The 17,239-nt window shown below is 44.8% G+C and overlaps 1 protein-coding gene across 3 annotated transcripts in view; it reads right to left on the bottom strand.

The window, feature by feature from the left end:
• The window catches only part of MED12L (mediator complex subunit 12L), a 1,012,447-nt gene that overhangs the window by 50,850 nt on the left and 944,358 nt on the right, over positions 1–17,239 (bottom strand). For all 3 annotated transcript variants that reach the window (XM_075340741.1, XM_075340740.1, XM_075340739.1), the window contains exon 39: positions 6,598–6,812. In XM_075340741.1, coding sequence (XP_075196856.1) covers positions 6,598–6,812 — 215 coding nt within the window. The remainder of the gene's footprint in view (positions 1–6,597; positions 6,813–17,239) is intronic.

The following is a 17,239-nucleotide window of genomic DNA, read 5'->3' on the forward strand; positions in this document are numbered from 1 at the left end:
CCTTGTTTGGAGCTCTTTGTATGATAGCTGTTTATTTTACCCTTGTCTGTTTTATCCTCTCTGTGTGTTTCATCTAGAGCAGGACTAGCATTCCCACTGCCCTGGGTACTATGCAGGGCTGAGCCCAAGGAAAGACCAGGATAGGCACGTGATTGGTAACGGGGTGAAAGAACTCATATAGGAACATAAGGGAGTGCAGGGATCAGCCTCATGTGAGTTTAGGAGGTGACCCTGCTCCCTTTTCCCTAGCACCAGTGCCCACTATTGTATCATGTACACTGAGTTGTGGCGCTCGCCGGGGGTTCCTGTGTAGCTGGCGGAACCCGGTAGTCACTGCGTGATAACAAGTGAAGAGATCATCTCCATGCAGAAAAAAGGACCATGGAGGTCATGGCTATTTGCTGTGCCCTGTTTTCCATTATTCCTGTTCTGTGGTATCACTGCATTATCCCTATACAGAGACAACATTACGAACATGTACTTTTTATGGTGACATCATTATTTGTGCTTTTTTCTGTGACACAATGTTATTATTTCCATGTTTCTATCATTTTAGTCTGCGTTATTCCTTTATTTTGATATATGTTGTAATTTTGTGTGTTTCTGTCATGTTTCATTACATCACTATTTATATGATTTTCATGTTGGACTTTTACTAAATATGTAATCTGTACAGTACACTGTGATATCAATGTGTACAAGAAATTATCCCTTTACTGTGACATTACCATGTATTACATCTCTGGTATAACATTACTGTGTGCTTTAGGTGGGCTTTGCACGCTGCGACATCGGTAACAATGTGTTACCGATGCTGCAGCGATAGTCCCGCCCACGTCGCACGTGCAATATCTGGTGAAAGCTGCCGTAGCGATTATTATCGCTACGGGAGTTTCACACGCACATACCTGCCGTGCGACGTCCCTCTGGCCGGCGACCCGCCTCCTTCCTAAGGGGGCGGGTCGTGCGGCGTCACAGCGACGTCACACGGCAGGTGGCCAATTGAAGTTGAGGGGCGGAGATGAGCAGGATGTAAACATCCCGCCCACCTCCGTCCTTCTCATTGCAGCCGGCGGCAGGTAAGGTGAAGTTCCTCGCTCCTGCGGCTTCACACACAGCGATGTGTGCTGCCGCAGGAGCGAGGAACAACATCGTACCTGTCGCTGCACCGGCATTATGGAAATGTCAGAGGCTGCAGCGATGATACGATAACGACGCTTTTGCGCTCGTTCATCGTATCAAAAAGGATTTGCACATTGCGATATCGACTGCGACGCCGGATGTGCGTCACTTTCGATTTGACCCCATCGACATCGCACGTGCAATGTCGCAACGTGCAAAGCCGCCCTTAGGCTTTTACTGTGACAGTACTTTGTGAATATTTCATATACAAAAGAGGTAACTATCACTTAAAACTATTTTTTCAGAGTGACTGCTATGGGCTGCTGATTAGAGAGGGTCAGGTCTTAACTCCCTAACTGGTTTAAAAATTTTTTTCGGAAATGCAGTTTCTGCATTAGCTGTGTGCAAAGTGTAGTGTACGGGCTAAACAGTAAGTCTGCGGCTCTCACAGAGCAGAGTATGCCCAGTATTGGGACAGTGCACCACTGTGTACGCAATTCATGCAGAAGTTGTGCAATTCAGAGCGATGTTTTTTCCAATCAATGGTGGTCTCAGGATCTGGAACCTATTGATCAGCACCACATAGCAGCCACTATAAAATACAAAAAAAAAATGAATTAAAGAGGTTATCCACTACTTTAACATTGATGGCTTATCCTTAGGATCAGGCCCAGGCTGGTAATCTGGCACAGCGGGCATTTGCCCACTGGGCTGGGATGCAATTATTCATAGTGAGCTGCCGCAATTGCGGTAGCAGCCACTTTTCCCTTCGTCAGACCCTTTAAATCAGGGGTCTCAAACACGCTGAGGCTGCTTCTTGTGCCCACAGACCTGATGATCTCGGCCAGTGTAGGGGCTTTCTTCAGTTTAATGTATTGGCGGAGCCGCGCGCAGCCGCCGACCAGCCAGAGGCCACTAACTGACGTCATGTACCGATGTCAGCTGCTGGCTTCTGATTGGCTGATGGCTGCCATTGGTTTAGCCATGCTGAGATTTTTTTCTCTGCACAACCCCGCCAATATGTTCAACTGAAGTAAAGTGCTCATGGTGGCGACCCCTGCACAGGCTGTGATCAACAGTCTGCGGGCCACAAGAAGAAGAAGAGAGGACACTGCGGGAACAGAGGACAGGTGAGAAGAATCTTTTTTTTCTCTCTATATGAATAATGGCATATTAGGGAAAATTACTACAAGATGGGGCATTGCTACAAGAAGGGAACCAGCATGTGCACATTACTATTACTACAAGAGGACCAACATGTGCACATTACTATTGCTACAAGGGGACCAGCATGGGCAAATTACTATTGCTACAAGGGGAAAACGATTGGCACATTACTACAGGATGGGGATAAGGATGTGCACATTACTACAGGATAGGGATAAGGATGGGCACATTACTACAAGGGGACAAGGATCAGGCACATTACTACACACTGGGACCAAGGATGGGGACATTACCACACTACTAGGGGACAAGGATGAGCACATTATTACAGGATGGGGGCAAGGATGGGCACATTAGTACTGTATTGGGGACAAGGATAGGCACATTACCACAAGATGGGGACAACTATGGGCACATTACTACAGTATGGGGACAAGGATAGGCACATTACTATAAGATGGGGACAAGGATGGGCACATTACTACAAGATGCGAGCAAGGATAGGCACATTACTACAAGATGAGGACAAGGATGGGCACATTACTACAGGATGGGTACTAGGATGAACACATTACTACAGGATGGGGACAAGGATGGGCACATTACTACAGGATGGGGACAAGGATGGGCCCATTACTAAAGGATGGGGACAAGGATGGTCACATTACTAAAGGATGGGGACAAGGATGGGCACAATACTACAGGTATATATATGGTACATCCTATATGATGTACCTTTCTACTTGCACTGTCACATCGCTACACTATGTAGTATATACACAGCTTCTCTCTATATTCCTTAACACATTATATCTTGTGGAGCTGTGTATACATGTCACAGAACGTGGACTTGGGGAGAGTCCAGCATGGGCAAAGACATCTAACAACAGGCGTAACACCACGACAAACAAGGGGTACACCGAGGATACTTTAACAACAGTGGTATCTAGCGCTAGTGAGAGGGAAGATGGGCACCTCCTCCACTTAGTTGCCACTGTACCCTGCACTCATGGCCAGTCTCTATACAGGTTCTTTTCCTGTTGCTGAGCAGGAACCTGAGGCCCTGAAAAGTCCCTGCAGTAGTCCCTGGCTAGGGAGTGGGCAGGTGAAGGACGCTAGCCCCACCACTGCACTGAAACAACACACAGGTGATGAAAGACAGACAGGAGGGAACACAAGAAAAGACTGCTGCAGTCAGCACCAAGACTGGAGCCACACCAGCAACTTCAGCAAAGGGTTTCCAACACCTCCTTCCAACTCCGAGGTCAGCATCCCAATGTCAATGAGAATAACCGTCACACTCTGCTGGAAGCAGAGGGTATATAAAGGGACAAGGTGTGGTCCCAAACTAGAAACACCTGGGAAAGGTAATGGAATGCTTGCGGTCAAGGAACACAAACATTAACCTCTGACTGCTGAAAGAAAAGAAACTACATTTAAATCAGCAGAGTCTCACCAGATAAAGTGAGACTCAGACCCAGAACCTGTCACTCATTTCTAGTAACAGAGAGAGGACCAAGACAATATAATCCGTTTTAGCATACAGTATATTGTACAGTTGTATATATATATTTATATATATATATATATATGTATATTATATATATATATATCGAGCACCATCAAAATTATGGGTGTCAGGTCCGAGCATTCCTACATGAACAGTGTCCTGCAATCCTGCAAAGTGGATTGGTCCTCGTGGGCCAGTTCAATGACCACCATGGTCTCCCGATCTGACCCCCTTAGACTTTTATCTTTGTGGTGAGCTGAAGGCAATTGTCTATGCTGTGAAGATACAAGATGTGCAGTATCTGAAACAACAGATACTGGAAGCCTCTGCTAGCATTTCTTCTGCGGTGTTGCCATCATTGTGTCAAGAGTGGGAGAAGAGTGTTGCATTGACAATCCAACACAATGGGCAGCACTTTGAACACATTTTATAAGTGGTCATAAAATTGTAAATAACTAATGAACGTATAAAATTACATTAAACTCAAGAACACCATTTATTTTCTTGCAAAATTCTCAATAAGTCTGATGTTACATGACCCTATTCCCAACTTTTCCTGTCCTTTATACTGGCTGTAATTCTCAGCATCTGTAATATTCTGTATATATACGCTCCATAGTACCACTGCTCCTGTCCAGTGGTTAGATAGGCTGCATTGGATTTTGGAAGGGTCATTATTGGTTTATTATTTTCTACATTCCTATGGGCTAATAAAAATAAATTGGTTATCCCAAGTTTGGAAGCTTTCACTTATCTTCTGGAATCCATTCACTGTGGATCTGACTGCATAGACCCCCACAATCCCGAGAAAGGTAGATATGAAGAGCACCATGTAAATAGAGCTGTGGTTGATCATACACACTGCTGCACCATTCACATGTGGCTCTTCAAATAACTCCTTTAAGATAGTGGTGGGGGGGCATGTCAACATAACCGCAAAATTTACTGATTGAGGCTGAGGAGTGTTATAGTATGTGGACTAGTGGGGCTTGTGTGCCAGGGCTGCTTTTTGGTCACTGTCCAGCCTTGCTTAGGACAGGTTATCAATCTGATAGGTTGGGGTCCGACACCTTGAACCCCCACTCATCCATTGTTTTCAGTGCCAGCGGCAGCGTGCAGCCGGAAATGTTCAGTTCCAGAGCTGCCCCATCTTCTGATAATGGCCGTGGCCATGTACTGCACATATGCATCCCATAAAAAATAAATAGGAGATGGATGTGCAATACCCAGCCACGACCACTATCAGAGGAAGGGGTAACTATGGAACTGAGCAGTTCTGGCTGCCTGCTGCCACTACCGGCACCAAAAACAGCTGATCGGCAGGGCTGCTGGGTGTTGGACCCTATAGGATTAGCCATAAGGATAAGCCATAAATGTTAAAGTAGTGGGTAATCTCTTTAAATGATAACACCTTTCAATGCAAAACAAAAGGAACAGAGTAGAAGATAAAATGCTTTTAGGCCACGTGCACATGTTCAGTATTTGGTGAGTTTTTACCTCAGTATTTGTAGGTCAAAATCAGGAGTGTATCAGAGAAAAGGTATAATAGAAACACGGGCATCACTTCTGCATTTATTACCCACTCCTGGTTTTGGCTACAAATACTGAGGTAAAAAATCTCACCAAATAGTCAACATGTGCATGTGACCTTAGGGTTTTAAAATCACTGCTAAACGTGGTCGCGGTGGAGTTGGGCTTGTATTCTGAGTTTTGTTATGGAGTCCAAAGGTCACTTTTTGCACCCCTGGAAGAAATAAATAATGGACAAGCTTTCTCTGAGGAAAATATCTAAGCATGTGATAGACATGGTTACTAATCTAAGACAAGATGTCATAATGATAGGCAACAGGTCAGCTTTTCATGACACCATTATGGTGCTTTTACAATGCGTTCCTCGCCCCGGTAAGTGTTCTCGTCAGGGCTTACTTTCAAACCTCCCACAAAACGGGATTCAGACTTAAGCGTTGATGGAGCCACTGACTATAATTATACAGACGGAATCAATGTGTGCTCAGTCGTGCACCGTTTTCGGGCACATAGGCCTACTGGTGGCGAACACCCAGACGTAATAGAATGCATCTGAGGGATCTGCCTCCAGTAAGCATATGCCTGCGAAAATGGTGCATGACAGAGCACACGGTCACTCTGTCTGCACCATTATTAGTTTTACTAGCTTATGTATTGAGATATGCTGTGACAAAAGTACTTGCGCCTATTTGCTGTACTTACCCTAGTAATAGCACACAAATATCATTATTATGACTCTGAACATATATCAGATTTTTAAATAAAAACACACTATATATGCAATATATATTCATCAATAAATTTCCTATAAGGATTGTACACTTTACCAATAATCTACACAACTATTTTTTTTACTGATCTTGAAATACAAGTTTTAAAATTCTACATGTATTATTTCAGCTAAATATAATGTTGATGGAACTCTGACAATAAAATGCTCTACATATGAAATCAATTAGGTTGGAGATTGTAAGATCTTTGAAACCATAAAAGCATATTAAATCTACATTATCATGATGGCATGTGGACACACATAATTGGACTTATTGTTTCTCTAAACATCCAATTTGTTCTTCATGTCGAGAAAGAACATAACACATGTGGAGAGGAGATTAGGTAAAAATGTATCCAGTCTCATGTCATCATGTGGCAACATATGGCTCACATCCTCTATGGCAGGGTCATTCTAGTTTCTATGCATCAGTACCAAAGGAAAATATAAGGTTAATTCCCTGACTGGTACAAAACTGTGCTGGACTAAACATGAGTACCTGTTGAAGTGTTCTTGCTTGTACGTGCTGCCGTAGAAGACGCTGTTGCTGCTGTTGCTGCAATAATTTCAGCTGTAATAGCTGCTGCTGAGGGCTGATCACATGGATGGAAGGCGGCTGCATCACTGTGCCCGATCGTCTTTGTAACATGTTTGATAGGGCTTGCTTTGTGTTTGTAGGAACATATGGACCTGTAGGATCCAATCTGGAGCCAGCTAAAGATATGTTAGATACAATGATATGGTAAAGCTATATAATGTACAGATTAATTATTACGACGTAGACATATATATTCATTTATCTCAACAGAATGTATCAAGTCAAGAGGTAAATAAAACATTATAATACAAATATAAAGAGTAGATCATTCAAATCTTAAAATGGAATGTGCATGTGGCGCCCCTTAGGCTTCAGTAGCCACAGAGGTACTGCACTTCAGCCAGAGGTTTGGTATCCCAATCCCGGATAAGGAGGAGGTCACCAGTCGGTATACACACAAACACACACTCTTAATGTAGCGACACTCCATTAGGCCGTAGTTAAGGTAAGTTGCGACCTAAGCAGTCGTCTTACAGGAAGCACCGTCCCAAAGCTAGTCTGGAGGTGGAATTTAGTTAGTGGGAGCAAACTGTAGAACGTTAGTCAGTCCGGAAATGGACGCAGAGGAGAATGGTCCTGGGATCTGGAGCAGCTTGTCCCAGGATCAGGACAGATAGAGTCCCAGAACCACGGGAAGTGCGCCATACACCTGTGGGCTCTTATCCACAGTCGGTATACTGGTGTGGAAGGACTTGGCTAGAAAGGGGACCGGCCTCTCAACTAGTGGAGAACTACAAGGCTCAGCTAGTAAACCGGAGGCTGAGGTTATTGCAAGTACCGAAGCTACAGCCACACACATCCAGTGAAAAGGTGACCACATAGGACAAGGGACAAGGCAAGAAAGCCACCCATAAAACGACCCATGGACATTGGCTCAGGGCTCTGTGTGTGAGGCGCAGGGCAGGCGGGAGAGGCCAGCACTGAAAGATGATCAGGAAAGGAACACAGAAGGGTGTACCGAGTTGTGCCTCCAAACTATCCGGGGATTGGCTGGAGCCCATCACAGCAGGACTCAGCACTCCAAGGACAGCATTTGACCAGTCATGTTAATCTGGAACTCTTAACTGTGAGTAAAGACCTTGACTGCATCCCTGTGTTGCCCAGTTATTGCCTGCACCTACGGCCCTGCACCCCGCCATTAGATCCTATCTCTCATCGACATCCCTGGGGCCCAGCTCTACCCATGGAGGAGAGCTATACCAACTCAGCTGCGTCACCACTGGCCCCAAAGGAACTGAATAGCAGCGGCAGCATCTATCTTGCCGCATACCACAGGTGGCGTCACAAACTCACATCCCCTGTAAATATTTCCCCAAACGTCATTTATCAACAACACCGCCGGCGTCATGGAACCGGACCTTTTTGCCGTGTATTCCCAGACAGAGCCATGGCCCGGTAACGAGTGCCCCCAGGCCCCGGTGGGGTGTGTCATGCACATGTTCAGGATTTGCAGCAGAAGATTCTGTTCCAAAGCCTGATGTATTAACAAGGGGGTGTTACACGCAGCAATATCGTTTGCGTTGTCGCTGGTGAAAGCACCCGCCCTCGTCGTTTGTGCGTCACGGGCAAATCGCTGCCCGTGGCGCACAACATCGCTAGGATCCATCACACATACTTAGCTGCCTAGCGACGTCGCTGTTTGCGGCGAACCGCCTCCTTTCTAAGGGGGCAGTTTGTGTGGCGTCACAGCAGCGTCACTAAGTGTCCGCCCAATAGAAGCCCAGGGGAGGAGATGAGCGGCCGTAACATCCCGCCCACCTCCTTCCTTCCGCATTGCCGGCGGCCGCAGATAAGCTGTAGTTCGTCATTCCCGAGGTGTCACACATAGCGATGTGCGCTGACTCGGGAACGACGAACAACCTGTGTGCTCAACAATCAACATTTTTTTGAAAAGGAACGACGTTTCAACGATGGACGATAAGGTGAGTATCGCTAACTATGCCGGATGTGCGTCACGGAATCCGTGATCCCGGCGATATATCGTTAGACACGTCGTTGCGTGTAACGGGGCCTGTAGGGAAAATGCTGCGTAAAATATGAGGGTTTTCTTTTTTACATTTTCCATGTGTTTTTTTGTTGCAGATGTTTCCCCTGTCATTAGTATAAGTGAAACTTGCTGCAAGAAGTGATATGTTGCAGAATTAAAACTGCAAAGACAAAAATAAGCAATGTGTGCCTGAGACCTTGGGAATCATATTCATTCAGGATTGATATGAAAAAAATGCAACATGTGAATATATCCTAAATGTGCTCACACAGGGAATGCTTACATAAATTTTGAAGAGGATTCACTTCAAAATCCATATTAAAATGCTTCAAATATCCTTTAAATACTTTTTAATGTGGATTTTAGAGCAAATCCTCATCAAAATCTATGTAAAAAAACCTTTCTAAGCCTAAGGGACTACTAGTGATCAGTGTGGGTCCTAGTGATCAAGCAACCAGTAACCCCCCATTTATCATATATTTTGTGAATGGGTAATGAAAGTATTCCATGGCAATTATATTAAGTTTAAATAAGGTTTTTATGTTAATTTAATTTTTAAATACTTTGATTTTTTGTTTACATTTTCCTAATCACAATCTATTTATGAAATTCGAAATCTTGCAATGTTCACAATGGCCCCTAAGCCTGTTAATAGACTCCTACTTTTTGTTCTGTACAAACTTTTCAGCAGTCTCATTATCATTACAGACATTATTACAATGATAGTTAACACCTCTATATACAGTAGATAACACAGGATCCACCATTCACAATGGGTAATATGAAAGATCACGTTCCCAAGTAAAAAAGCGTACAGAGCACAGTAGTCCCAATGAACCAATGAAATTGCTTGCATTGGGTCCTAACCCTTAAAGGAAATGGACTTATTTTCCATACATAGAAAGCGCATTTGAAAACCAGCACAAGTTACCCCAGTAACTAATAGTGTAGGCCGGGGACTAGGATCCTCACTACTATGTGGTGTGAAAAGCTCGCATGAAAGCACTCAACCTATAAGAATATGGAGCCAAAGATTCACAAAATGGTAGAGTAAAAAATATATACTTTATTAAACAAAAAGACAAAAAACACATAGAGAATGAAAGTGCATGGTGCAGACTATGAACTAGCTAAGGTGCCAAAAGCCAAAGTTCTAATGGAGAGGGAAACACCTTCAATGTGGTGTGCACACACTAGGTACTTTATCCTTAACACTAAATAAAATTCAATAGTAAAAAGCATATATTGCACAGAAAAACATCTCAACACTCACCCATAGTCTTCCCTGTTGACAAGAGACACTCCTGTAACCCCTGTGACCCCCTGAGGACACCCACGTGAAACGCGCGTTGGGCTAACAGAGATGCATCTTGCCAACATGGCAGATTATATATTTTTTACTCTACCATTTTGTGAATCTATGGCTTCGTATTCTTATAGGTTGAACATTTGTTTGAAAAAAGTCAGGATATCTGACCAAGAACCTCACATGTTTGGGTTGCTTAACAATAAACAGCAGAATTAAATTTTGCAATTTGAAAAAGAGAGCCAACTTCTTTTTACTATAGCGTGCCTCCCCTCCTCCCTTCCTATTGACATTTGGCCAGATTAGAGCATGCTAAGTTTCATTGGAATTCCTGATATTTGTATGCATGAGTTCTACTATTGATTTACAGCTATCTCTGAATGCACATGCATAAAGGGAGGACTATCAATCACTCAATAGGGCCGCCCACTGGACTTATGGATGCAAACACAACAAAAACAACAAACATTTGTATTGTGCTTTTCCCTTCAATGTATTCAAAGCTCACCAAAAATTAAAATGAATAAAATGCAAGGTTTACTACAACCTCTCCCACAAAAATGTCTAGCAATCTGATTTGTTCCTCCTGCTCTATAAAATTCTGCCATCAGATTAGTCCCTCTTATATTGTTATACAGTATAGGGTGCTTTACACGCTACAACATCGCTAACGATATATCGTCGGGGTCACGTCGCTAATGACGCACATCCGGCGCCGTTAGCGATGTCGCAGCGTGTGACACCAATGAGCGACGATCAACGAGCGCAAAAACGCGAAAAATCATTGCTCGTTCACACGTTGTTCATTTCCTTAATATCGTTGCTGCTGCAGGTATGATGTTGTTCGTCGTTCCTGCGGCAGTACACATCACTATGTGTGACACCGCAGGAATGACGAACATCTCCTTACCTGCGTCCACCGGCAATGAGGAAGGAAGGAGGTGGGCGGGATGTTACGTCCCGCTCATCTCCTCCCCTCCTCTGCTCTTGGACGGCTGCCGTGTGACGTTGCTGTGACGCCGCACGAACTGCCCCCTTAGAAAGGAGGCGGATCACCGGCCAGAGTGACGTCGCAGGGAAGGTAAGTCCGTGTGATGGGTGTAAGCGATGTTTTGCTTCATGGGCAGCGATTTGCCCATGACGCACAACCGACGGGGGCGGGTACGCTTGCTAATGATAACGGTACCGATATCGCAGCGTGTAAAGTACCCTTATATCCATCTTCATGGTGGTAATTTCAATATGGATCATTGTATGCTGCAGTATTGTTCTATACATATCCATTGCTGTATCCAACTGTGAGCAGCTGGCTGCAGAATAAAACTATTAGACCAATGGATGAAGAGCAGAGTCCACAGCTCTAAGAGATGCAGACTTTTTTCTAGCATGGAGCACTGGTTACGTTGAACTCATTATTGTGTTTTATTAGATATTTTCTTCTTGTAAGTTTAAGATATGCAATAAAATGTTAATGAATCAGAAGAGGTACTGTGGGAGACAAAGTTCATACATACATTACAGACCAAAAGTTTGGACACACTTTCTCATTCAAAGAGTTTTCTTTATTTTCAGAACTCTGAAAATTGTAGATTCACATTGAAGGCATCAAAACTATGAATTAAAACATGTGGAATGAAATACTTAAAAAAGTGTGAAACAACTGAAAATATGTCTTATATTTTAGGTTCTTCAAAGTATCCACCTTTTGCTTTCATTACTACTTTGTACAATCTTGGCATTCTCTTGATGAGATTCAAGAGGTAGTCACCGGAAATGGTTTTCCAACAGTCTTGGAATGCTTAGCACTTATTGGCCCTTTTGCCTTCACTCTGTGGTCCAGCTCACCCCAAACCATCTCGATTGGGTTCAGGTCTGGTGACTGTAGAGGCCAGGTCATCTGGCGTAGCACCCCATCACTCTCCTTCTTAGTCAAATAGCCCTTACACAGCCTGGAGGTGTGTTTGGGGTCATTGTCCTGTTAAAAAATAAATGATGGTCCAACTAAATGCAAACCGGGTGGAATAGCACGCCGCTGCAAGATGCTGTGGTAGCCATGCTGGTTCTGTATGCCTTTAATTTTGAATATATCCCCAACAGTGTCTCCAGCAAAGCACCCCCACACCATCACACCTCCTCCTCCATGCTTCACGGTGGGAACCAGCCATGTAGAGTCCATCCATTCACCTTTTCAACAAAGACACGGTGGTTGGATCCAAAGATCTCAAATTTGGACTCATCAGACCAAAGCACAGATTTCCACTGGTCTAATGTCGATTCCTTGTGTTCTTTAGCCCAAACAAGTCTCTTCTGCTTGTTGCCTGTCCTCAGCAGTGGTTTCCTAGCAGCTATTTTAATATGAAGGCCTGCTGCACAAAGTCTCCTCTTAACAGTGTTTCTAGAGATGAGAAGGTGTGTCCAAACTTTTGGTCTGTACTGTACACATACACATATCATGCTCATCCTGACCCTGGAGGCATAAGGCAATCATGTGCTGTCTGGATCTTATGTACACAGAAGGCCAGGTACATGAATGGTAGAGTAAAGCTGGTGTCACACTAAACGACAGCGACAACGACGTCGCTGTTACGTCACCATTTTCGGTGACGTAACAGCGACCTTGTAAGTCGCTGTTATGATCGCTGCTTAGCTGTCAAACACAGCAGAAGCAGCGATCATAAGGTCGCTGTGCTACATGTTCAGAGAGCAGGGAGCCGCGCTTAGCGCTGGCTCCTTGCTCTCCTGCAGCACACATCGGGTTAATTAACCCGATGTGTGCTGCAGCTACATGTCACAGTTCAGAGAGCAGGGAGCCGCGCTTAGCGCTGGCTCCTTGCTCTCCTGCAGCACACATCGGGTTAATTAACCCGATGTGTGCTGCAGCTACATGTCACAGTTCAGAGAGCAGGGAGCCGCGCTTAGCGCTGGCTCCTTGCTCTCCTGCAGCACACATCGGGTTAATTAACCCGATGTGTGCTGCAGCTACATGTCACAGTTCAGAGAGCAGGGAGCCGCGCTTAGCGCTGGCTCCTTGCTCTCCTGCAGCACACATCGGGTTAATTAACCCGATGTGTGCTGCAGCTACATGTCACAGTGCAGAGAGCAGGGAGCCGCGCGCACTGCTTAGCGCTGGCTCCTTGCTCTCCTTGCTACAGTATACATCGGGTTAATTACCCGATGCGTACTGCAGCCACATGTCACAGTGCAGGAGCCGGCACTGGCAGCAAGAGCGGAGGCTGGTAACCAGCGTAAACATCGGGTAACCAGGGAAAGGTCTTCCCTTGGTTACCCGATGTTTACGCTGGTTACAGCTTACCGCAGCTGCCAGTGCCGGCTCCTGATCGCTTCATTTCGTCGCTCTCTCGCTGTCACATACAGCGATGTGTGTGTCACAGCGGGAGAGTGACGACCAAAAAATGAAGCTGGACATTCAGCAACGACCGGCGACCTCACAGCAGGGGCCAGGTCGTTGCTGGATGTCACACACAGCGACAGCGACGGGACGTCGCTGCAACGTCACAGAAAATGGTGACGTAGCAGCGACGTCGTTGTCGTCGTCGTTATGTGTGACACCAGCTTAAAGCAATCATTCCATTACTCTGGTTAGTGTCACAAGGGCCTTAATTAAGACATTGTTCTCCCAGCTACTAATCACATTATGTGGATGGGGATAGTAGGCTCCATAGAGCCCTCACCACAGGGGGTTTTACATGCAGTCAAAAAAGAGGGGCTTAAGGTCCAGTCACACTAAGCAACTTACCAGCGATCCCAACAACGATAGGGATCGCTGGTAAGTTGCTAGGAGGTTGCTGGTGAGATGTCACACTGCGACGCTCCAGCGATCCCACCAGCAACCTGACCTGGCAGGGATCGCTGGAGCGTGGCTACACAAGTTGCTGGTGAGCTCACCAGCAACCAGTGTCCAGCCACACGTGCAGAGAGCAGGGAGCAGCGCACACTGAGCGCTGGCTCCCTGCTCTCCTAGTTACAGCACACATCGGGTTAATTACCTGATGTGTGCTGTAGCTACATGTGCAGAGAGCAGGGAGCAGCGCACACTGCTTAGCGCTGGCTCCTTGCTCTCCTAGCTACAGCACACATCGGGTTAATTAACCCGATGTGTCCTGCAGCTACATGTGCACAGAGCAGGAGCCGGCACTGACAGTGAGAGCGGGGGAGGCTGGTATCAAAGGTAAATATTGGGTAACCAAGGACAGGGCTTCTTGGTTACCCGATGTTTACATTGGTTACCAGCCTCTGCAGAAGCCGGCTCCTGCTGCCTGCACATTTAGTTGTTGCTGTCTTGCTGTCACACACAGCGATCTGTGCTTCACAGCAGGACAGCAACAACTAAAAAATGGCCCAGGACATTCAGCAACAGCCAACGACCTCACAGCAGGGGCCAGGTTGTTGCTGGATGTCACACACAGCAACATCGCTAGCAACGTCACAAAAGTTGTTCGTTAGCAGCGATGTTGCTAGCGATGTTGTTTAGTGTGACGGGGCCTTAAGCCTCAGGAAAATACCTCCAACAATACACAGTTAGCAATTGGGGGGTGTTTCCTGGGGGCCATGCTCGAACCCGGGAAGTGGCGTGGGGTAATTATGACACTGTCAAGAGGATCAGGGTTGCTGCAAGCTGCAGCTGGCATCCATCATGTTATCCGTTGGCTTAAGGAGCATATGCTGAGACTATAGACCATACATGTAAGAGATATAAAAGCTATAAAAGCTGTGGGTCAACCAAAAGTTGTGAGACAGTGGGTATCGCTTGGTACAGGGGTAGTAGAACTACTGCTCTTGATTTGGGATCATGTGGACTAGGGACATCTCGTTTTTACCATCTACCTGGAGTTGGTGTAAAACCGTGGATGGAAGAATAAAAAAAATTGCATTGTTAACCTGCCTAAGTGATTAATGCAACTCACAACCTCAGATCTTCACACCAAATTTCTTTGTGTCTAAGGCTGGTTTCTAAATCATTCTGGATGTACCTGTTCTCTCCTCGTTCATTCTGCATGACACATACAGTACACACATTGTCAAAATTGTTGGTACCCCTCGTTTAATGAAAGACAAAGCCACAATGGTCACAGAAATAACTTCAATTTGAAAAAGTAATAATAAATAAAAATATATGAAAATTAATAAATGAAAGTCAGACATTGCTTTTCAACCATGCTTCTACAGAATTATGGTACCCCTTAAAATAATATGACAAAAGGGACATGTTAAAGTAAGGTGTGTACACTAATTAGCATCACAGGTGTCTACAATCTTGTAATCAGTCAGTGGGCCTGAATATTGGGCTACAGATACTCATTGTGCTGTTTGGTGACATGGTGTGTACCACAATAGACATGGACCAGAGGAAGCTAAGGAAAGAGTTGCCTCAGGAGATTAGAAAGAAAATGATAGACAAGCATATTAAAGGTAAAGGTTATAAGACCATCTCCAAGCAGGTTGATGTTCCTGTTGCACATATTATTCAGAAATTTAAGATCCATGGGACTGTAGCTAACCCCCCTGGACATGGCCGCAGGAGGAAAATTGATGACAAATCAAAGAGACAGATAATATGAATTGTAACAAAAGAGCCCAGAAAAACTTTAAAAGGGAACTTCAAGCTCAAGGAACATCTGTGTCAGATTGCACCATCCATCATTGTTTGAGCCAAAGTTGACTTCATGGGAGACGACCAAGGAGGACACTATTGTTGAAAAATTTTTTAAAAAAAGCCAGACTGAAATTTGCCAAACCACATGTTGACAAGCCACAAAGCTTCTGGGAGAATGTTCTATGGACAAATGAGACAAAAATAGTCCTTTTTGGCAAGGCACATCAGCTCTATGTTCACACATGGAAAAATGAAGCATATCAAGAAAATAACACTGTCCCTACTGTGAAACATGGAGGAGGCTCTGTTATGTCCTGGGGATGCTTTGCTGCATCTGACACAGCTTGTCTTAAATCTGTGCAGAGTACAATAAAGTCTCAAGACTATCAAGGGATTCTAGAGAGAAATATGCTGCCCAGTGTCAGAAAGGTTGGTCTCAGTCGCAGGTCATGGGTCTTGAAACAGGATAATGACCCAAAACTCACAGCTAAAAACACCCGAGAATGGCTAAGAGGAAAACATTGGACTATTCTGAAGTGGCCTTCTATGAGCCCTGACCTAAATTGAGCATCTTTGGAAAGAGCTGAAACATGCCGTCTGGAAAAGGCAACCTTCAAACATGAGACATCTGGAGCAGTTTGCTCTTGAGGAGTGGTCCAAAATACCTGTTGAGAGGCGCAGAAGTCTCATTGACAGTTACAGGAAATGTTTGATTGCAGTGATTGCCTCAAAAGATTGTGCAAAAAATATTAAGTTAGGAAGAACCATCATTTCTGTCCAGGCCTATTTCATGAGTTTTATTTTTTCTTAAATTCTATGGAAGCATGGTTGAAAAACAATGTCTGACCTTCATTTGTTCATTTTCAAAAATATTTTTTATTTATTATTACTTTTGTCAGATTCAAGTTATTTCTGTGAACATTGTGGGTTTTTCTTTCATTAAATGAGGGGTACCAACAATGTTGACCACATGTGTATATTATTGTTTGAATCTAATAAAATTAGCTCTACGTTTGTGAAGATTTTGGCCTCTATTGTGAGTTGATGGATAGTTTCTACATAGCCATGTAATACTTTTATACTAACAAATAGGGTCTGAGTCAGTCAATTGCTGCTAATATTCATGTGATGAACCGGAAGTGAAAGTCTAATATTAGTCCTAGTGGACAACATGAGAAGTATAAGAATGTACTTTTATTTTAGGTAGTTTGCATATATATATTATGTGAGGTAGCACGGTCGGCTGCGCAGCAGAAGACACGGGATCCAGGCATTAAGGTTCACAGCACACGGTTTAATGTCCAAAACAAAAGTCCACAACAATATACATGTGCCTCTCCAGCAGAGAGCTCAGGGAGTTCTGTTCACTCCCTCACACCCGGCACACCTGCCCTCGTTCCTGTTTCCATTTAACCCTTCCTTCAGCCTGTAGGGAAACAGCATTAACCCTGGAGTGGATTTACTTTCTATCATGGAGGGAGCACAACCGGGGCGAGACATACCGGCCGTCATAGATAACCCCGGTCACAGTCTTACATACCCCCCCCCCCTCAGTTCAATCGTGTGGGGTTGAACTCCCGCCATCAAACACGGGCCGCGGGACAAGGCATCGGCGTTGCTCTGCAACCCACCGGCC

The sequence above is a fragment of the Anomaloglossus baeobatrachus genome, chromosome 3, assembly GCF_048569485.1.
Source record: "Anomaloglossus baeobatrachus isolate aAnoBae1 chromosome 3, aAnoBae1.hap1, whole genome shotgun sequence".
Classification (NCBI taxonomy): Eukaryota; Metazoa; Chordata; class Amphibia; order Anura; family Aromobatidae; genus Anomaloglossus; species Anomaloglossus baeobatrachus.